Consider the following 21,857-nt stretch of genomic DNA (forward strand, 5'->3'; position numbering starts at 1 on the left):
TTCGCTAATCATAGGTTAATTATGTTTAATAAAATTTGTTCCGTCGTCCAGTGTTCATATATCTAATTAGTTTTATAATTAGACTGCGTTTAATATTCATAATTGCACTTCAAAAATTCGATGCGACGCGAAAAGGCTTGAGAGGATACAAGAATATGGTAGAATAAAGAGTATGACTAGCTACAGTGGATGTGGACTTCCACATGCGAAGGACGCGCAGGACAAAAAGGTACGAAAGCCCGGGAGGATAACCAGAGTATACGGCTCACGCTTGGGTATCCCGTATACATATCCGGCCGCTTGTCGCCGTCGTCGCCGGCGGACGGGTCACGGGAGCGGCGTACGTCTGTCCGGCGTGGCGTGGAATGGGACGCACGTCTGTTCGCCGGCGGTCAACCGGCAAATGTTTAAGCGCAGGATCACGTCATCCTTACGCCTTCCTCTATATCTATATATACGCTATATGAGGGTTCTCGTTTTTCACGGATTTCATTAATTTGAAGGAGAAAACTTCTGGTGCGCGTATTTTCAGTTCATGCGCTGAAGAGACAGGATTTCATTATGGATCGCTTTAGTATTATCGTAAGTTTTTTTTTCAAAAAAAATAGTTTGATTAGATTTATTCAGAATTCTCTCTCTCTCTCTTTTTACTTATGATAAGGTCAAATTTAACTTGTGATAGGAGCATGGTGTGTAGAAGAATCTATATGTCTCGCTCACGCAGACATTGACAGGTAGTACGCCGTGGAAAACGAAGGCCCTGTACGTGTGTCCGAAGGATGATGGAGTTGTACTGTAGTACGGCGGTGTGAACTGGAGACTGGAGTTGAGGTGTCCCATGTAACCTTCATTTGACTTGGAGGAACAGCCTGATCTTTTGTCGCCCGCAAATCCAGCGTCAGTTTCGCTTTTGCACGTACGGTACGGTGTCCTTCAGTTTTTTCTTTTCCTTTCGGAGAAGTCCGGCAGGTAAACTGTTTGGCGTTTATATGTACCGATACAGACGAAAGAACAGAGCAGGTTAACTTACATGGCGGTAAAACAAGAAGATTACAAGGGGGTCTGTTTCAGTCAGTACCGTGATAATCGTGGTAGTGCAGTTGTATATATCTCGCGTGTCTCGGAATATACGGTGGGATGGGTGGATGGAGGAGCTAGCTGCAACTAGTACACTTACTTTGTTGCATCACTCTCACTCACGACGGATCGAGATGAAGCGGACAAGACCCGTGAATGTATTTGGCCCAGGGAAATGGCAGGATATTCTATCAAATCCTGGTTTTCCTTGGTCAGCACACGCACACAATGATTGGCCTCTTTTGCTCTCTCTCTCTCTCTCTCTCTCTCTCTCTCTCTCTCTCTCTCTCTCTCTCTCTCTCTCTCTCTCTTGGCACTTGCTGCTGTGCTGTGTGTGTACATGACTCTATCTCCAACTGCGAACTACTCCAATACAGTAGTAATACTCCTACTGTCCTGGTACGACACAACGCCCATCATCTGGATTGGTGCCCAGCTCACATGACGATGTGCTAACTGGTGCAGTTCTGTTCCCAGTCATCCCATGAACATTGTACGTCGTCAGGCAGAGGCACGTTTTCTAGTACGGAGGAGAAGTGGCGTATTCCTGCAGAAGCCTCCTCTCATGCCAAAAGCCCAAAACAGAGGGTGGAAAGACGACAAAGCCGGAACAATCGTTCTGGCAAAAAAAAAAGCAAAACGCAGCATATTGCAATTCACACTACTCTTTTTTTTTCTACAGTCAAAACCCCTGCACGTTTCTGGGTACCAAAACCATTCAGTTCGTGTAGCACGTGGCTTTTTTTGACTGGCTCAGTATGTGACCCATGTTCGTCAAAGGAAACTCCTGCCTTTTTTCTCAGAAGTGAAAAGTGTCTTTTTTTTCTTTTTTGCTCCCAGGAAAAGCTAAGCGCTTGGATTGGGGAGAAACGGAGAAAGCAAGAGTTCTTGGAGAGGGGATGTAAGCAACTCACATTTGAATATTTGTATGCAGCACATCTCAATGCATGTGAGGCTTGCCGAGTCGTCTCTCTTGACTGCATGTGAGTTCTCTCTTACCGAGTCACCTTCGCAAAAAAAGAACAAAAATCAAAGGGTGATAGTCCAGGAGTGGTGGTGGTGGAGGAAAAGTAAAAATGGTGGCAAGTCACCGTTCCGTGTGTGTCCGTACGTACGAATTAGTGGAGACCAACCAGCCTAAACTGGTCAAACGAAATTAGGTGCCTGGAGAAATTGGTACAGCAGCACACGTCTTCTTGTGAGCTGATTAGATTATGAAAATATTATATATGCTGGATTGGTGGCTCCGTGAAGTCACCAAGGGGTGCCGTACCAGGCAGACCAGACGCATGTACGTACTAGTCAAAAGCCGCTGCGTATATTGAGGAGAATATCTAGAACTAGAATACTCCAGGTCCATCGAACCAACCGTCAACTGACAATTGGTGATGAATCCATGATGATGGTGATGATAATGAGAGGAAATCAACTGACCTGTAAGTTTTGCAGCAAGCTTTGCGATCACGTCTTCATGGTGTCCCATGACAGCGAGTAGGCTCTGCATATGAATTCCAGAAGGGCAATTAAAAAAAACTAGGGACAGCAAAAGAAAGTCACACTCCAGCTACAGGTCATCAAGAACGTAATGAGATGACAGAGAGATAGAGAAGCCACCCAGGCTGTAGGGTCACATTCACAATACTGTAACAGTCAGTGTGGTTTGAAGAACGGCTGCGACGTCGTCAGCTGCTGACAGGGAGATAAACAAGCCATCCAGGCACTGACGGCACCAACATGCTTCCAGAAGCACGACGGCACTAGCTCCTGCATATGCTTACAGAATGATTGCAAAATCGTGACGGAGAATTTCTTCAAACGTCATTTTTTTTCTTCATATATTTCTGCAACATGTTTACATGTACAGTCTGTGATAGAAGGCACTGCTCCCCCCCAGTCCCTCTACTCGTTGCATTGGCAAAAACAGCAGCAGCAGCAGCAGCAAAGAGCCAACCTATACATATATACAGCTATACATAAAGAATGGGTGTCGAATCCGGTTGAGTCTCTAGCTAAGACCTCATACACGGACATACCTCTTCCTTGATTTCCTGCGGAATGGAAAGTTCGTGGCTATCTTGAAATTGCCATCGTCCATGTAAATGATGTTTTGGCTGCTGCAAGCTGGACCTCTAACAGCCAGCAGCTCTGAGGAAATTGTCATATGGGCTCGCCGCCGGTAACTTCAGGGACTGTTGTTGGAAGTCCTGGCCTGGCTGTGCGTTGTCGCCGTTGGGCCCCTTCGTGTACTGTGGATATCCCTGAAGGCTGTCATCAGTGAATGGGTTCGTGCTATGTGCCCCGGTCTGCTCAGAATTGGACATGTTCATGTCAATATCTTGTTTTTGCACCATGTTCGGTTTCAAATGAAATTATTGGGGGTAAATAAACGGCCTTGCCAATGGGAGGTACTCTACCTGAGGCAACTGCGGGTCTTGGGAAAGGTCCAGCTCCATCTGGTTGGGCTGGCTGCTCGGCAGCCCTGCCGCTTGCACGCTTTGCTGGAAGCTCATGAAGGCGGACATTTTCTGCTGTTTCCCAATCGTCAGGGCTTCGCAGTGGCTAGTCATATCCTTGAACCCAATGTCTGCTGACACTACTCCAGCCTGAGGTGCTGGTTCTGCACCAACCTGAAATAAATCACACGAATATAATAAGAAAATTACCATGCCAAGTGAACACAACTTGTAATGCAATGCCATCTCAACATGACAGTACCCAAGGGCAGACAAACCAAGGAAAAGCAAGGAGGATTTCTCATACCGTTTCAAGAAGCTGATCGATACTCAGAAGATCTGATGCAGGTATAGAAGATGCGGAAGCTTCTGCGCTTTCTGAAGCTTCCCCAAAAGCATCATGGTCATTCCCTAGGTCAATCAGCAAGCCCTGCTACAAAGAACACATTTTTTTAGCATCAGAAGTAGGAAATCGATATATGTGTGTCACTGTGCCAGATGTATATACCTCTTGATGGTGACCAGTCTCATAAGACCCTGATGAAGGGTTATCAGCATGCACTTCAAAGAACTGAGTGCTTGTAGGACACATGTCATCGGGAGTGAAATCACTTAGCAATTGGCTTCTCACATTATGCAATTCCGCCTGCAAAAATAGGAAAGTCATCAGCAGCTGCATGGAACTCGGTCAAAACAATGAGAACAAGATGCGATCGGGAAGGTCAACATTACATCCAGCATATTTGCGATGTTGTTCATGATTGTGGAGACTATGCATTCTCGAGATTGACTTTCTGATAGTTCTATTTCTGAAAGGGACTTCAGTGCATTATTGTTGTCCTCTGGTGATCCATATATTTTTGAAGGATCATTTGAAGAATCCTTAACAGCTGTAAGTCTGCTCTCATCCACCAAATGAAGGAACGGATCGGCCTAAGCACAATAGCACAGAAATGAAATATAAGGCACATGGCATAAATGAAGAGTCCTTAGAAGTCAAGATCAACAGAAGTACTTTGAAAATCAATACCACAAAACTTCAGTTTGTTGATCTCCACAGTAAATGAAGATGCAATCAAACTCTAATTTGGTGTATCAACAAAAATAAATTGGGAGGCTGCCAAGCCTAGGCATCATTATTGTGATCAATATGTATAAAACACATTTGTCAATTTAAACTCTAAACCGTAGGGCACAGAAGGATAACCACGGGATAAGATGGAAGAGTGAATCATTTCAACAAACTTCCCAGGAGCATCTAAACATAAAAAGCTCAGGATTTACAAACAAGTAGTAGGGTACATACAAGAGATACTGAGAACAACAAGATTAAGTAAAGTTTGATAACAAGCTTAATTCTACTCAGACCCTCAAATTGGTACCATAATGTGTTCTTAGCACTTCCCAACTAATATTCTATGCCATCATTATGTACAGTCTTGTTTAGGGAGTTAGGGTTTAACAATCAAAAGAAAATTGCAAATAAGTAAAATAAACCTTCAAATTTTGATCTTACATACCGCACGATCATTGATCATTTGTTTACAGATAGGGAGTTAGGGTTTTACAATCAAAAGAAAATTGCAAATAAGTAAAATAAACCTTCAAATTTTGATCTTACATACCGCACGATCATTGATCATTTGTTTACAGATCGGGATGAGTGGCAAGACATTGTAAGCTCTTGACGAGAAAATAATCATGGCTGTGGACAGAGTAAACAATGACCGGCGCCGAGACGGTTGTAATGAATCTGCAAGGTTAACAAGAACAATGCAATTAGAAAGGAAACAAAATCAAAAACGCATTTAAATATATGTAACTTCTGTGCCATCATGTACGATATGAAGCCTATTTATCACAAGTTACATTATATGGTACGCTGAATGCTTATTTACTCGTAACACTTTAAAGGGATTTTGACTGTATCACCTGCTTCAGTGAGTGAATAGCTCCTCAAAGAAAATGCAACCTGAAAACTCTGAGTAAGAGCCTCAAAAGTTGATGCCTGGAAGAAAGGGAGAAAACATCAGCAAGTAGGACCTAACAGTTGGCATTGTCTCTCTCCCTCCCTAAGGTCCTTGTTCAAGTTTTTGTTGAGAAAAAGAAAAGGTATAAGGTGCTAGTAGTTCACTAGAAGAAACAGGAGGAATTCACATAAAATCTGCTTATGGATGGGATGAGAAACATACTTCCAATATCCCAAAATAAGTGTTGTTAGACCATGTCCAGTAGTTCACTCATATGGTTACCCAAAACACTGTTTTGCATTATACACTGCATTGTTTACATAGTGAAGTTTGAATATGAAAATGAAGATGGGTAAGCTGCTGGAGATAGTGATATATGTTGGTTAAACTTTCTTAAGTTTGATTAGATTTATAGAAAATATTATCAACATTTATATCTCCAAATAACTTTATTATGAAAATACATTCGAATATTTACCTAGTGTTACTAATTATGTTTTATATTAACTTTGACTTCTCAAGAAGCGAGAATGACTCTTATTTTGGAACAGGGGGAGTACCACCTTGAAAATAAGAGAACTAACATAACACTAAATTTAGACCGCATGAAACATATAAAAAACTGGACATGCGGGGGGTAAGATAGCCCTGAGCATTATATTAAGAGCTTCTCATGCAGGTCGAGAAAACCCCCAAACCCCTGGTCCATCCATACACAGTGGCATAGTAGCACATATCAGAACAACCGCGATCAGAGCCGGGTATTAGACCTATGCTTTGTCATGGGACAGACAAGGATTTTTTTAATCCCAACTTGAAATTTGCTCTCTCGGGAAGTCAAACTCAAGACCTGAGGAGTGCTACTCAGACCATCTAATCAATTCAACTAGAGACTCTTTCGTATCATGAAATGTATAGACTATAGAGTAAGAGAAACTTGTGAAAATATATGATTCCTAGAAATATGAGGTTAGTTCTACCGGATTCTAATGAGCTCTAAATAAAATTGCAACCCTTTTGTGTATTGCTTGTTAGTTTATAGAATATCATGATTTGTTCCTCACATCGTTATCTAAACTAGTTCCTAGAGCATTTGCTCAGGATAGCTAAGCAGTTAGCACTAGCCAACAAGAACCAAAGCGACCTATTAAAGGGGGTTGGTTGGATTGAGGAATAATCTTCTGATTACTAACTTTTTTGTTGGATTGTTGAATGGAATGATTAATCCATCAAAACTATTAGAGTGGACGGTTCGCACTAACCAGTTCAACCCAAAAGCTTAAGCTGTTAGGAGAAGGTAGACAATCCACTTATACACTTCAACACCCCCACTCACGTGCAGCTAGAGAGAAAGGCGCAAATATGAAAATAATGGGTGCATGAATAAATTAAGCCTCTGACAGGATTCGAACTCGAGACCTCTGACTTTGATACCATGTTAGAGTAGACACACTAACCAATTCAACATAAAAGCTTAAACTGTTAGAAGAAGGTAGACAATCTACTTATACACTTTAACACCCCCACTCACGTGTAGCCGGAGAGAAAGGCCCAAATGTGGAAATAGAGGGGCAGAGGCACAAAACAAAGCCTCTACCAGGATTCGAACTCAAGATCTCTGGCTTTGATAGCATATTAGAGTGGACGCACCGACCACTTCAACCCAAAAGCTTAAGTTGTTAGACTGTCTCCAGTGGTTCGCGTAAAATAGGGGACGTTGAACTGTAGATGACACTGTTTGCAGAGTGAAGTTTAAAATAGGAAATGAGATAGGGGACATAATATGGGATCTGCTGGAGATGGCCTTAGGAGAAGGTAGGTAATCCACTTATACACTTCAACAAAAACCACATCCCTCACAAGCACATAATAATGTTTTCCTAAACGCTAAACTGTAAACAGACGGTCACCTACCATTTAGCCATTATTCAAACAAAATTGTCCATTAAACGGGCTACATGGCCAATTAAATAGAAACGATGTACCACCATGTAGTGTTTCCATGATGTTTAAACAGGCTAAACGATCATTTGAACAAACAATGTCATAATTAGTATATAAACATGAGGGACCTAAATTTGCATGGACATCTTCTAACTTTAAAAATGTGTGGCCTCCGTAAGAAGTTTGTATTTGAATTGTTATGCTCTGGTCTATTGTTGAGCCGTCTTTTCTTATTATATTTCTTCTTAATATAGTGATGTGCAGTTCTTCTACGCGTTCGAGAAAAAAATGTGCAGTGCATATTAAAAAATTGGTCTTTATCAGCATATCTAAGCAAGACAAACTTCTGGTGTATCATTGGTTTTAGGAGTGCTGTAAAGAAAAGCTACTGTATAGTTTGTAAAGGTTTGGAGTCATAAAATGCAGGATTTACAGGATCACATGTGTTCCCTTCCCCCAAGACATTTCCAGGTCCAAACAAAACTTGCAATCCTACGCAATAACCTGGTGTATCATTGGTTTTAGGAGTGCTGTAAAGAAAAGCTACTGTATAGTTTGTAAAGATTTGGAGTAACAAAATGCAGGATTTACAGGATCCCATGTGTTCCCTTCCCCCAAGACATTTCCAGGTCCAAACAGAACTTGCAATCCTACGCAATAACCTGGCCACCTCATCTCAACATGTTGGTCTGGGTAACAATTGAATAATTACCAGGTTCCTCCCTTACAAGCAGGTGTTGATATCAAGGAAAAGAATACCATATAGAAAGCAGGAATACCTTAGATCCAGAGAACAACAGAAGCAAACTGTAAGTATGAGCAATGGCTTCATAGTTCACAGGAGTATTTTCAGGGGATGTTGATTGAGCCCAAATGGATGACAGCAAAAGTGTGATCTGACGTGCGCTCAGCTTCACCAACACAGATTCCTGAATGCATTAAGCATAGTGTACAAACAATTATTCATAATAAGAAATATTTTGCTCAAATGTAGCTAATTATCACTTCATACATTCTGGATAGAACAGATTATACCGTTTCCTCATCTGACTTGTTTGAGGAACTTTGGTCTTCCTTTACAGACATAGAAGATGCTCTCAAAGACATTGAAGGACCTCTCAGAGATATTGAGGGAGCTCTGATCGCTACTGAAGGAGCTCTCATGGCCATTGAAGGACCTCTTTTCATGGAAAAATTCGGAGCTTTCATGCTACGGCGGCTTTGAGACACGTGAAGGTTTTGACTCTTTGATTGTCCGGTCCCTTCACCAACGCTATGCATACTATTGTCCTTGCTTTCTCCTTGTGAATTTTCTGAGTTCTTGTCCTTTTTCATCTTGTCAAAGATAGCAGCTGAAGAAGAAAATACAGAGACAGCCCTAGAGAGTGTCCTCTGCATGTCATGTTTCTTTGGTCGGCTAGATGGACTGGCTTGAATCGAAGGGGAAACAGAAGATGGGACTAAGACAATGGCAAAAATGCGGTGTGCAGCAACACGAGCTTCATGGTCAGGGTGTATCATTGTTAACAGCAACTGATGAAACAGAGCTTCAGGAAACACCTGGCGTCAAGTATAGAAGATAGGTTTCAAACCAGAAGTAATGTTGTCTGGGATTAATTTTAACACTTCAACTCATTTATAATAACAGCATACCTTATTCTGGTATTGCAAATTTGGCACCGAAGCAATTATTTGAGCTGTGCGATAAACAGCAGCTGCAGTTGATCTAGCTACAACAGGAGTGCTCGCAATGTTTTCTAGCATAACAGCCATCATGTCAAGAACTGGCCCAGCATCAGACACCTGATCAACACAACAAAGCCTTGATAATCCTTATATGCATTGTGTGTAGATCACATGGAACCAATCAACATATTATACAGACCAAAATGTAAGGATGACCAGTTGAAAAAAACACATTTACTGAAGTAGCACCATTATATTGTGACATGAACGTAACATAAACTTTCATATGGAGAAAATGGGAAGCACTGAGTGGGTGTGTGGTGAAAACAAGCTCCCCGTCCGCGACGCTTCCCAGGGGCGGCTCGGGCGGAAACACCGCCGCCCCCACCCGCCTCCCCCAGCCTCACTCCGCCTCGCCGCCGCTCGAGCACGCGGCCAGGAAGCTCACGTCGGTGCAAGGACGGCGGTGGGGCCCTCCTCTCCTCTCTGCGTGGTTGGCTTCCCCACGGGTTGCTCCGTTCATGGCGGCCAGGTCGTCTTTGTGGGTCGCCGGAGGCCAATTCCGGCGAGCCCATGCCCGGATCCGGCGTGTCCATGGCCAGATCTGGTGTGCCCCCATGGAGGACGTCCCCGGCGAGCTCCATGGCGGCCTCGCGGGCTCGACGGCAGTGGCACGGCTGCTGGGCTCCCCCCTCCATCTCCCCCTCGTCGTCGTCGGAGGAGTCTGCCGGAGATCGACGCGGGCCCCAAGGATGGCGACGAGGCGTTCCTTCTTCGTTTGGTCTCCCCACGCGTGTGCGGCACTGTGTGCGCGGGACGCGAGCGGGCAGCCTTGCCGTAGCCGTCTCGCAGCCGCAGGCGCGGGACACGCTGCCGCGTGCTGGCATGCAGGCGTTGCAGGCTTGGCGCTAGGGCTCCGACCGTCGGCGACTCAGATCCGGCCCGGCAAGCCGCGCGGGCGCGACCGTCACCGCCTCGGCGAGGCAGCTCCATGTTGGCCTCCTTGGCGGTGTGCGTCCGCCGAACGGCGTTCTCGGCGGCGCGGCACGCCTCGCCGCGGACAGGGCAGTGGAGATGATGGCGTTGCCGCCCGGGGACTTGCGGAGCTTGTGGCCGCGGGAGGCTGGGGCGGCGGCGGCTGTGTTGCTTTGTTTCCGTGTGCCCAGCCAGAGGGGGTGACGGCTGACGCAGCTTTGCAGCTGCTACGGCGGCCGACACATCGTTGCCCCTCTGGACGGGCTTGTGCGTGGTGTCAGGCATGGTTTTTAAAGCGGTAAGGCGGTCCAAGGCGTTGGACCACCGCCTGGACGCCTACGCCTAGGCGAGGTAGGCGGGCAAGGCACCTAGGCGTTAGACCACCGCCCGGACGCCTAGGCGACGCCTTAAGAACAGAGGTGTCAGGCAACGACGACGACGGAGGTTGCTTGCTTTGACCGACGTCTTGACCTGACGTTGTGCTGGGGGATTCTTGGGCGAGAGCCTCGGCGACGGCGACGCCTGTGGGTGCCGCTTTCCCTATTGAGGGTGTCGCTTCCTCCAGCAATGTCTTCCTTCGGCGAAAGCCTAGTCCTTCTCAGACCTACGATGGTGGCGTCCCCGATGTCACTCCCTTCCAGAAGGTGTTGCTTTTAAAGTTTGTCTCAGCCACGACGTCGCCTCTCGTTTGATGCTTTCACTTCTCGGCGTCCGATAGGCGGGTGGAGACTGGGCTGCTTCGGAGGTTGGGTGCATGCCGAAGACGGGGCGAAGGATCTTGTTTGGAAGTTTCGTTGGTAAAGAATCGGAGTTGCCTCGCGTGGGGTGTCTCAAGGCTTAGCAATGATGGTGCACTGCGGTCTTCCTCTTGTGCTAGTATTGTGGGTGTAGACGTCGTCGGATTTCCTTTGGTCATGTGTTGCCCATCTGGGGGAGTCGGAGCTGCTCGGCCTTTGTGTTGAGCTCGGCAACGATGACTCTGGATGAGCTTTGTGTGTAGGTTTTGGGTTCGGTTTTCCTTAAAACTGGGTCAATTCCGTTCTTCTTCTTAATTGAGAGGCAGAGCTCCTGCCATTACGTTCAAAAAAAATATGGAGAAAATGGCAAATGCACCTTCTTTGACAGCTGAACTAAGCATTCATCTATGCCCTTCCGGAATTTCTCATTCCATTTTACTAATTCCGTATCTTTGCTGCCAAGAGTAATATGGAATGTCCTTTTCAAATGCCTCACAAGATCACTTATGGCACCCATAGTTGTTGGTGAAGCGATAGCACTGGATTGTTCTGCAAGGGTAGCTGCCACCTCCACGATGCTAAGCTGCATGTCCGGCTGCTTCAACATTGTTTTGTGCTCAATATGCTTTATCAGCAGTGAAAGCATTAAGTGCATATTTTGTCCTACAGAAATCATTTAAACAACATAAGCAACCACATTACCGTATACAATATACTTAGACTCCGTAACTACAATGCAAAAGTAGCACCTGAGCTTTCTACTAAAAGTTGCATGTCCAACAAGACACACAAAGCAAGTCCATTTTCTGATAACCATGAACTATTGTTACCAAAGTACCGAAACAAACATTCCAAGATGCGGCGGAATGTGGTTGCCTCCCTAGAAAGCTTGGCCATATTGTGCACACAGATTCTGGACCAAAATTTGGGATCTCTAGCATCTTCCCTGCAGCACGGGAGTATGTTTAGGAATCACCCACTTATTATATATGAAGAAAAGACGAAGTCAATAAAAGAGCAAAACTAAGATTATATTACTCTGGTAGGTTGACTCCTCCCTTAACATTAACTATGCTCTCCCAAGAGGGGGCCGGAGTGATAATGAAAGGGGAAGGGGGGTGCTCAGCCTTCTGGTCTTCCTGCACCAACTGGTTGTCGGCATCATTGGTACCTTGATCATCATTTTGCATCTTCTGAGGTTTGTAGTTTTCCAGTACAACTTGAACAACCTAAAAGATACAGTAGAAAAAACAGAGCTGGTGAATCATTTGTGGCTGCAATCTGCTTGCAAAAGTGACAGTTTGGTAGTAACAAAATGAACATAAGCAATGAACCTTCCTTGCAAGAAAGTAACACAAGAAAAAGAGCTCACTTGCATATTACTTACATTGTCAAACTCTGACGAGATATGAGAAAGCTCCCCCATAAACCAGACCTGCTCAACAAGAAAACTAAATGATATAATGACTACCAAAGATTTTGTTTAAAATTTTTAAGTGCTCAGTGGTTATTGGCATAATAGAACAATAAGAAAATCAGTAATCTTTAATAAGATGCCATGCATACACTGAAATATTTTTTGAAAAGAGATTTAAGTTCTAGATAGCTACTCCCTCCAGTCAAAAACAAAACATGCCATCACCATGCCTATATCCAAAACTACATGCACGTGTGACTGGAGGGAGTATAGGAAGTTACAATAATAGAGAACCCAACTCCGCCGAACTACAAGTTGTCATGTTTAGTTGATAAAGCAGAAATAGGAGCCAAACATTGCATCAAATAGGGTTTGAACTTGGGTGATATAGGCATACATCCACACTCGCACACAACTGAGCTAGTTTTAGTTTATAAGTTATGCATATGAAGTTAGTCAACTCACGAATACTTACTGCCTTTGATCTTTCATTGCTTACATCATAAGAAACGAAGTAAACTGTGACTTAGAGTTATGCTGGAAGAATGTTTTAACTTACCTCTTAAAATAGGAGTATAGCAGTTCTCTTACACTTTGAGTTTTGAACTTCGTATTAATTTATCCAGAACTTTTAGAAAGTCATGCTAACATCAACATATGATATCAGTTAGATATGGCACAATCACAGAACTTACCATAGCTGAAAGAGATTGCAGGGCTGCCGCTCGTAGGGCACTTGCTCGCTCATCTTCTCCTACTTCTTGTGCTATTTCACACAGTCTTGGGACCAGCCCTTCCAAATTGAACTGATATGTACCGTCCACCTGGAATAGACAGACTCAATATCACCAATAATGGGACATATCTATATATAAACTGAGTCCTGCTAATGGACAATGGCATCTACTCCAATAGGAATACCTGATTGACAGCAAAATCAAACAAGGTTTCGCATCCAACGATACATAAATCATCCTGCCTCTTTTGGTCTAAAAGGGTGTGGACAATGCTTAATAGGCTACTTGCAAACAGAGGCCTGAATTAAGAAAACAACAATTACATTTTTAACAAGCAAAAGCAATAACAAAGTGTAAGAAGTATCCATCGCAAACCAAATAAAAATATCAACTTCACAGAATCCAGGGCCATATGAGCAAGAGAAACTTGAAAAGAAGACTCACATCTGTTCTTTACAGGAAACTGACAGTCTGCGGTATATCAACATCACAACTTTTGCAAAGCCGTATTGCTCACTTCTTAAGTCCCGATAAATATGTTGCTCCAAGTAAACTGTGATCTGCTCAGATATCAACATGCATAAGACGACAAGCTTACTGAGACTGAATTTGCTAGGGCAGAATACGAGGCAATCATGTCAGCCAATACACTTAACAAGGACTACTACTCTTAAATGAGAGCGCCAAGGAGACAAGGGAATACTTGAAACATTAAGCTAGAGGCCTAGAACAATGCCCATGAGGCATCTCCGAGTTTCGAGATAAGTTACACTACTCGATCTTTGATTGCATTTATAATCTTGGCTACAGTAGCTACAGAGCTAGCAAACTGTATTCTATCAGCAAGAGCAATTCGCTCAAAAGGTCAGAACCCCTACACCTAGCATGGAAACAACAAAATTCCAATGAGGGAGCAAGGGGTGAACCTTTGGCACTCGAAGAGGGTTTTTCGAAGCGTACTCGCACAGCTTCCCAATCCTTCTCTCGTTAGGCTCTTCATCCTGCAACAACAGGAATAAACATGCTCATAGATAGATAAATAAATCAGCAACACAGTTCAAGTGTCAACATGCTCATATATTTGACAAAAGAAAAACGGATGTGGCATGTCCCGACCTGTGTTTTGGGAAAGATTTCAGCAAGGATCTTCTTGTACCGCTTCACGGGCATCCGGGACCGCGTTGTGAGCCCGGGGCAGAAATAGCAGAGTGATACCATCGTAATACTTGTACGTTAACAATTGAAGAACGTGTCTGTCAGTGCAAATGGCATCGGTGAGAAACTCTTCGTGATCCAGAATACAACAATGCAAAAACGAGTTGACCAAAGTGGGGGAAAGACTTCAAAAGGATTTCGAGTGAATCAGTAAGAACTGAACCAACAAACGATAATCAACATGAAAGCAGACAGACAGTGATTTAAAACTGAAGACAGCCGCACAAAGATGATACCAGAACTGAAACCATCCAGAAATTTGCAAAACTGATAACCAGTATTCGATGATCAATCAGCGTCGACGCAGCGAGGAACCAAAGCTGAGGACACGATCGAGCACCCGCAAACCACCCCAGCGATCCCTATCGTTAGCACACACCAGAATCGACACAACGGCGGGTGAAGAGTGGGATGGAGTGCGAGCGTTACATTTCTACGTGGCGCCTGCTGGCCTACGAGTTGGTCGGGTCGGACCGAGCTGCCGTGGCAACGGGGGTCAGGCGGGGCCGGGTCGGGGAATGCGGGACGCCTGCGTCCGCGCCGGTGGTCGTCCTCCGCAGCTCCGCTCCTCCGCCTCCGGCCGGGAGAGACGCGACGCACGCCGGGGTGGGGGGTGGAGGTGGGGCGGGCGGGGAGGGAGAGACGGAGAGAGGCACGCACGCGCGCACGCCCCCACGGTTATTCGCGACGCGGCTCTGCCCTCGGTGGCGCGGTGACAGCGGGGGTTGGGTGGGTGGTCGTGAGGGGAGGGGAGGGATGGTGGCGTCCCGCCGTTCGCTCGTGCGTGCGGCCGGGGTTCTAGGACCGCCGGGCGCGACTTCCGCATACTCGGCGGCGAGGCAGGCATCGGGCCCGCCCTTCCAGATTTAGGGAGGCAGGACAGGAACTCGTGCGTGTGCGTGTTTGCGCGCGCTAGCAGATTTGAGAGTTGAGACCGCCATAACCTCCTCCTCGCTCTTCCGTCGCCAGCAGCTTAGACCATACAACAATATACGGAGTAGAGTTAGAATACATATATGAAAATAGGTAATCTGTTGAAGATATCTTTACTTATCTTATCTCATCATATTATCATATCTCCTGTTTTAAACTTCATCATATGAACAGTACAATTAACAATACTATGTATTCATCAAAACTTCTACTGATATTGGTAGGGCCGGCTCTAGGTTTTGGAGGGCCCTAAGCCAATCTCGATATTTATATCTTTTGGAACAAATTGACCGTGCGGACGGTTCGCGCGCGCACAGAGTCAGTTAGGGTTCCGAGTTTCTTGCTACAGTTGTTAGCTAGATTCGTGGAATTAACTCGGAAGATTTATTTGTAACGGGTCCAGCACCCTTCTTTATAAATATAGAGGAATACGTCCGATTAAACATCAACAATCGAATCAATAATCAGTTTATCTCTCGTTTTTATCTTAGGCATTATGAGTGGTTCTAGTTTAGCTTCTCAATCCCCAAATTCTCTGCTTCTCTTCGGCTCTACGTCGATTAGAGGTGTCTAGGTCGGTCTGCTGACCCTAGACAACACCTAAGATCTCTCCTCTCCGACGGGGTCCCTCCCGAGAGTGAGGTTCAGGCGCCGTCGGCGAACTCCGCCACCCCTGCGCACGTGCGGACCGTCCGGCCTATAGACGCGAACCGTCCGGCCCATCAGGTAGGAAACCCGAGCCCTGCGCCAGGTCGCGGATCGTTCGGCCCCTGGCCGCGGACCGTCTGCGCCTGTGCAGAGAGCACCGCCGCTGGTTTTCAACGTAGTGATTGGCGTCCGGATCGGCGCCAACACACTTTTTGGTGACTCCGTTGGGGACATCACATATAGACCTATCAGATCGGCCCTCAGTGGCCGGTTCGAGGGATAACTCTGACATCTCCCCCGGTAATATCATAGAGCCGACTTAGGAAACCTTGTCGGCTGACGAACAGCTCCAGTTCGAGGAGCACAAGGAGCAGCTGATCCCAGAAGAAAAGGCGAAGTTCCTAGCCAACTTCAAGGTGGACAAGAACAACAAGGTCGTTCGGCAACGGGCGACTGATCTGGCTTCGCTCCAACCCATAATGGATATTCCCAATGTAAGTAACACCAATGAGCTCCAATCTCTAAAAGCTTACATAGATGAACAGTGAGAGCAAATGCAACATATCGTAGGAGCTATACAAAAGGATTATAAAAGGCTAGTACGTGCATTTGATAAATCCATTGTTGCAAATTTTCCTTCACACGTGGTTGAATTGGGAGAAAACACGTGTAATTCATTAGCTACAGGTTATCACGACCAGTCACAACCCCTATATGGGATGCCGATAGACACGTACCCTAAGCAACCACAACCTCCGACGCACATCGACAATAAATTAGCCGATCTACACATATCCGGACCGTCCGCACGTGAGCACGGACCGTCCGGACTAGCAATGGTCGGTCCTATTTTTAATGAGTTACCAAAATATGTGTCCGAGCCGCCACATGCTACGCAATCCCTAAACTACCCAGTCGGACCGTCCGCATACAGCGACGGACGGTCCGCATATGATCACGGACGGTCCGGTCATATGGCTGGACAATTCGCGCACACAGTCGGACGGTCCGCGTATCTGACCGGACGGTCCAGCACATGGTTGGTTGAGGAGGATTGTTACCTAAATCCTCACCCGTCCCAGCAACACTTCCCGTCGCACTATACAATGCACCAGCCCATTAATACATCATCCCAAGCCCATGGGACGAGTACTTTCCGGCTCCGCCTAGAAGACCGGAAAGGGGCGGTCAGTCCTATGAACCATATAGGGCAAATTGAAAGGGAAATAGGGTTAACTATTTCCTATAATCGATTTTGGTGGTTGACTGTAACGCCCCGAATTTTGCAGTTGAATTTTTTCTTTTCTTTACTCGCCAAAATTCGGGCGTTACCTTTTCCTTTTCGTTTTCCCCTCGCTAAACCTTGACCTTTTCCAAAGTTCTCGCGGGATTCGGTTTGGATTTCCCGTGTAAGAAAAACCCTAAATACTTTATGTTGTTTGATGCACCATGCCGAACCTTGCATTTCTTTTGATTGCTTTGAAAGTGCAAATGCATTCATGTAGAAAGATCGGATTTCGAAAATGAGGAGAAGATCTTTTCTTTCTTTTTTCTCTCTCTTTCTCTCTCCTCTTTTTCTCTCTCTCCCGCGCCGTGGGCCGACCCCGGCCGGCCCATGCCGCCCCCCTTTGGGCTCAATTGGCCCATGCCGCCCCCCCTCCCTTTATTTTTCCCCAAAACCCCCCAATCCCTCTCCCTCTCTCTCATTTTCCCTCTCTCTCCCCTAGTGCCGCCCCTACCCGCCCCTGCCCTAAGCCGCCGCCGCCCCCTGCTCGGCCGCCGCCCCCTGCCGACCGCCCCTCGCCGTCGCTCCCCAACGCCGGTGAGCCCCCCCTCCTCCCTCTCTCCTCCCTCCCCCATCCCCCCCTCCCCTTTCCCCTCGCCGCTCGGCGCCATGGCCGCCGCCATGGCCGGCTCGGCCCGCCCCCCCCCCCCCCCCCGTGCCCCCAGCCGGCGCGCCCCCTGGCCGCCCGGCCGTCCGCCCGCCCGGCCCCTTGGCCGCCCTGGCCGGCGCGCCGCCTGGCCGCGCCCTGGCCGCCCGCCCGGCCGCGCCCCCACCCCTGCGTGCTCGGCCGCCTGGCCAGCCCGACCCCCCCCCCCCCCCCCCCGCGCGCTCGCCTGGCCGCCGGTTCAACCGGGCCGGCTCAGCCGCCCCGGCCGCCTGGCTCGCCGTCCGCGCCCGCGCCCGGTTCAACCGCCCCTAGGGCCGGTTCAACCGCCCCCCCCCCTCTGTTTTTTTTATTTATTTTTATTTTATTTTATTTACTTTCTGTGATCGTAGTTATTTTATTTTAGGTAGGCTAATCATTGTTAATGTTATTGAAATAGGAAGTTTAATTTAAAATTCCGTTACGCTAATTGATTCATGTGATTAACTGTTTATCTCGTTCAATGTTGATCAACTTAAAATGATTAGGTTTCCATTAGTGTATATGTAACAGAATTCTTTTGTTAAGAACCAATTGTAATTGATCGTTAGTGCATAAGATTTAACCCCCTGCGAAACCCTTTCCCCGTTTCTTTCTAACCATAATGAATGCGATATGGAATGTCATACTTGATGCATATTCGCTTTATTTGTTCCCTTGTATGGTGTACTGTTCTTTTGTATTAAATATGTGGATGTATGTATGTTTGCGCTCGCATAGAGAACGATCCGGTCGAAGAGCCCGAGGAATTCGCAGGAGAAGCCCCTGAGCAGCAGTCGTTTGGTGGAGGCAAGTGTCCTTTGACCTATCTCTGTCCTATTCATTATTTAATTCACCTCCCGCTTTACACATTTATGCCTAAGGATTGACTAGCTTTTGTTATCCATGTCCTTGTTTACCTATCTGGGTTGGATTATTACTGTTTAGCTTTATGCTATTGCTCAAACTCTAATCAATGAACATGATGAGATTATCTATGATACGCTGTTTTCCCTTCTCTTATTATGATGTGGTACTTGTGGTCTTCAAGGGGGCTCGAGCGGTTTCTCGAGTGCCTCTCCGTAAGGACCTGTTCTATGGATGACCGCCCGGGAAAACAGTGCAACCATGAGGGTGGAATGGGGTGCCCTTAGCTGAATAATTAGAGGATCCGGGGTGTAGTTCACTTAGCCGTCGTGCCGTCAATGGGGCTCGGTGTATGCGGCTCGCTCTGCCAAGTTTGGGTTCGCCCCTTGGGGAGGAGTGCGGTGCATTTAGGAAACCTAACGGGTGGCTACAGTCCCGGGGAATCTTTGTAAAGGCTTCGTAGTGAATCCCTGGCCATTCACCTCGGGAGTGAATAAGGGTCTTGCAAGCCCGGGCCAGAGAGGGAATCACGGCTTGTGGGTAAAGTGCACAACCTCTGCAGAGTGTTATGAAACTGATATATCAGCCGTGCTCACGGTTATGAGCGGCCAAGGGAGCTCCAGAGATTAGTGATACTTGATCAGAGATGCTTTGGTACAGGTGACAATGAGATTGATGGTTCTGATTACGATTATGGTATTGGTAAGTGGTATTCTTTCCGTTCGGAAAGGATACATTGGGCTAATAACTTGGGTTAATGTTAAAACCTGGCTTTCTACTAGTAAGTAATAACCTGACCAACTAAAAGCAACTGCTTGACTTATCCCCACATAAAGCTAGTCCACTACAGCCAAACAGGATACTTGCTGAGTATGTTGATGTGTACTCACCCTTGCTCTACACACCAAACCCCCCCCCCCAGGTTGTCAGCATTGCAACCACTGCTCAGGCGAAGATGAAGCTGTGGAAGGAGACTTCCAGGAGTTCCAAGACTACGACGAGTTCTAGGCGTGGGTTAGCGGCAACCCCCAGTCGGCTGCCTGTGAAGGCCGCGTTATCTACGTTTCTTTTCCGCACTTTGATTTATTGTAAGAACTATATGGACGTCTCGGACGTATGATGTAATCGACTATTTCCCTTATTAATACTATTTTGAGCACTGTGTGATGATGTCCATATTATGTAACTGCTGTGTACGTGAATAACTGATCCTGGCACGTACATGGTTCGCATTCGGTTTGCCTTTTAAAACCGGGTGTGACATAAGTGGTATCAAAGCCGTGTTGACTGTAGGACCGCTAACCTAGAGTAGAATGGTCGTTCTAAGGACTATAGACCTCTGTCTCTTCCTTGACTTTGATATCCCTTCAAAAGTTGGTCCTACCGACCAAACCTATTATCTACTATATATTATACCTTGCCAAAAAATTGTGTTTCATTCTGATCCTTCATTTACTTATTACTTGCTGGTCATATTAATTCTGTTCTCACCCTTTTGCTTGCGACGTTTTTTGTAGATGGCTCGACTTAGACACACTGCACGAAAGTCAGTCATCCCCTTCTTACCCTCCCGCCTTGCTGAGCGTCCGCTTCGCCGTCCCGTGGCCGGACAGTCCAGCCACTTGGAGAGACTACACCACCGCCTGCGTGAGGAGCAGGAGCGTCGACGACAGGAGCAGCAGAGCTCTTCCTTCTCGCTCCACCAGGAGATAGAGTCTGTGAGGAGCTGCTCTCCTGTGCTTCCTCTGGAGCCGCCCCCTGCACCACCACTGGGCGCCCCAGCTTCTGGAGTAGCTGCTGGAGGAGACCCAGACGACGGAGATGACGACGACAGCTCGAGCCACGACACCGACTTCTCTGCTAACCCTGAGCCGGAAGGATGGGTTGCTCGACCCATCACTCGCGACGCTGCTCGCGGGTGTCACTTCCACGATGCGCTCGACACCCTGTTACGTCGGGCATTTGACCGGCATACTTGGTCCGTCGAGTATCGCTGTGTGGTCTACCAGCATAGTCGCGGGGTCTACCCGGACCGCTGGGAGGCGACTTGCTTGGTGCGCTGCCCGGAGGACAGTCTCCAGGGTGCGGAGGCCTGTTCAGAGCACTATTCTATCTCTGAACGGGACTCAGCTGAGGCAGCCATGCAAGATGCTGCACGGCGTGCGCTTTCGCACTACTGCTCGGTTTTCGGTGGGGCAGCTGACGGTCTTGACCTGAAGTATTACCCCCGCCGTCCATCTGGCAGCACAGGAGGCGTGATTGTCTCACCGGTCGGTGAGGGCAATCCTAGGTTGAGCAGCACAGTCAACCTAGCCGCCGTGCTAAACACGGAGCTGGACCATGCATTAGACGAGCTGAGTAGGGCTCGTGCTGAGATCGCCCTGTTGCGGGCTGAGCGCGCGGAACGTCGTTATTTGGATGGTGGTTCCCCCGCTCCCGTTGGGACTCAGCACCCATACCGCTCACCTCAGCGTGGACACCAGTCTTATGGCAATCCCGCCTGCAAGACCAAGATAACTCTAGAACCATAGATCGTTAGAGTTGGATCTTGTAATTAATACGAAATATATACATAGAAGCTTCAGTCTTAGCGTTAGTCTCAGTCTTAGTTAGTCTTAGTTAGACAGGGTAGTTTGCTATATCCTGTGCATTTATGTTTGTCATGATGAACTATGTTTGGTTTGGATCTTTGTAATTACTGTTACCAGAGTGTGGGTATCCCCTGCATTTTGGTTTATCTATTATGGTAATAAAGTTAGTTATATAGTTGGGAAACCCCTTTTATTCCACTTTCCTTTCCATCTGAGAAGCTGTGTGGTCTGTGTTGGAGATCAGTGAAGATGCTCATCTGTTCAGTGCTGTTGAAGAATTCTATTCTCTTTTCTTATGCTGCAAGATTTGCCAGATCAGTTCTGATGTGTGGTTGCATCCTGCAGATGTCAGAGAATAGGTGCAGAGGAGGAAGGCGTGCTCAGCAGGAGCGAGCCGCTCAACAGGAGGAGGTGCCTCAGCAGCAGCACCTGCCGCCCCCGCCCCCGATGTCGATTGAGCAGATGTTTATGATGCAGACTCAGGCAGTTCAAGCCATCGGTCAGACTCTGGCCGCCATTCAGCAGCAGCAGCAGCAGCAACAGCAGCAAGCACCACCTCAACCTCAGATGCCTCAGATGCCCAGAGATAAGCGTGCTGAATTCATGAGAGGTCATCCACCAACGTTCGCTCATTCTTCTGACCCCATGGATGCTGAAGATTGGCTGCGCACTGTGGAGCGGGAGTTGCATACCGCTCAGT

The 21,857-nt window shown here is 47.0% G+C and overlaps 1 protein-coding gene and 1 long non-coding RNA gene across 3 annotated transcripts; one reads left to right on the plus strand and one right to left on the minus strand.

The window, feature by feature from the left end:
* The first annotated feature begins 497 nt into the window (after window positions 1-497).
* Window positions 498-2,088, plus strand: LOC103626408 (uncharacterized). Its single transcript, XR_552927.3, has 2 exons — window positions 498-582; window positions 683-2,088. It is a non-coding gene; the product is annotated as an uncharacterized lncRNA (long non-coding RNA).
* Window positions 2,089-2,883: 795 nt separating this feature from the next.
* Window positions 2,884-15,239, minus strand: LOC103626409 (ARM repeat superfamily protein). Of its 2 annotated transcripts, none has more exons than XM_008646814.3 (20): window positions 14,641-15,239; window positions 14,113-14,249; window positions 13,923-13,997; window positions 13,441-13,556; window positions 13,181-13,295; window positions 12,955-13,083; window positions 12,230-12,277; window positions 11,881-12,071; window positions 11,592-11,788; window positions 11,219-11,505; window positions 9,098-9,247; window positions 8,480-9,004; window positions 8,224-8,373; window positions 5,463-5,538; window positions 5,156-5,283; window positions 4,263-4,463; window positions 4,039-4,176; window positions 3,838-3,960; window positions 3,492-3,704; window positions 2,884-3,380 (listed from the first exon to the last, which is right to left on the minus strand). In XM_008646814.3, exons 2-20 carry the CDS (start codon window positions 14,212-14,214, stop codon window positions 3,207-3,209), a joined length of 3,138 nt encoding a protein of 1,045 aa, XP_008645036.1. In that variant the 5' UTR covers window positions 14,215-14,249; window positions 14,641-15,239; the 3' UTR covers window positions 2,884-3,206. The 2 variants fall into 2 exon arrangements, with proteins under 2 accessions (XP_008645036.1, XP_008645035.1); XM_008646813.4 differs by having other exon boundaries at window positions 3,838-3,963; window positions 14,641-15,042.
* Window positions 15,240-21,857: the final 6,618 nt, after the last annotated feature.

This window comes from Zea mays, chromosome 5, assembly GCF_902167145.1.
Source record: "Zea mays cultivar B73 chromosome 5, Zm-B73-REFERENCE-NAM-5.0, whole genome shotgun sequence".
Classification (NCBI taxonomy): Eukaryota; Viridiplantae; Streptophyta; class Magnoliopsida; order Poales; family Poaceae; genus Zea; species Zea mays.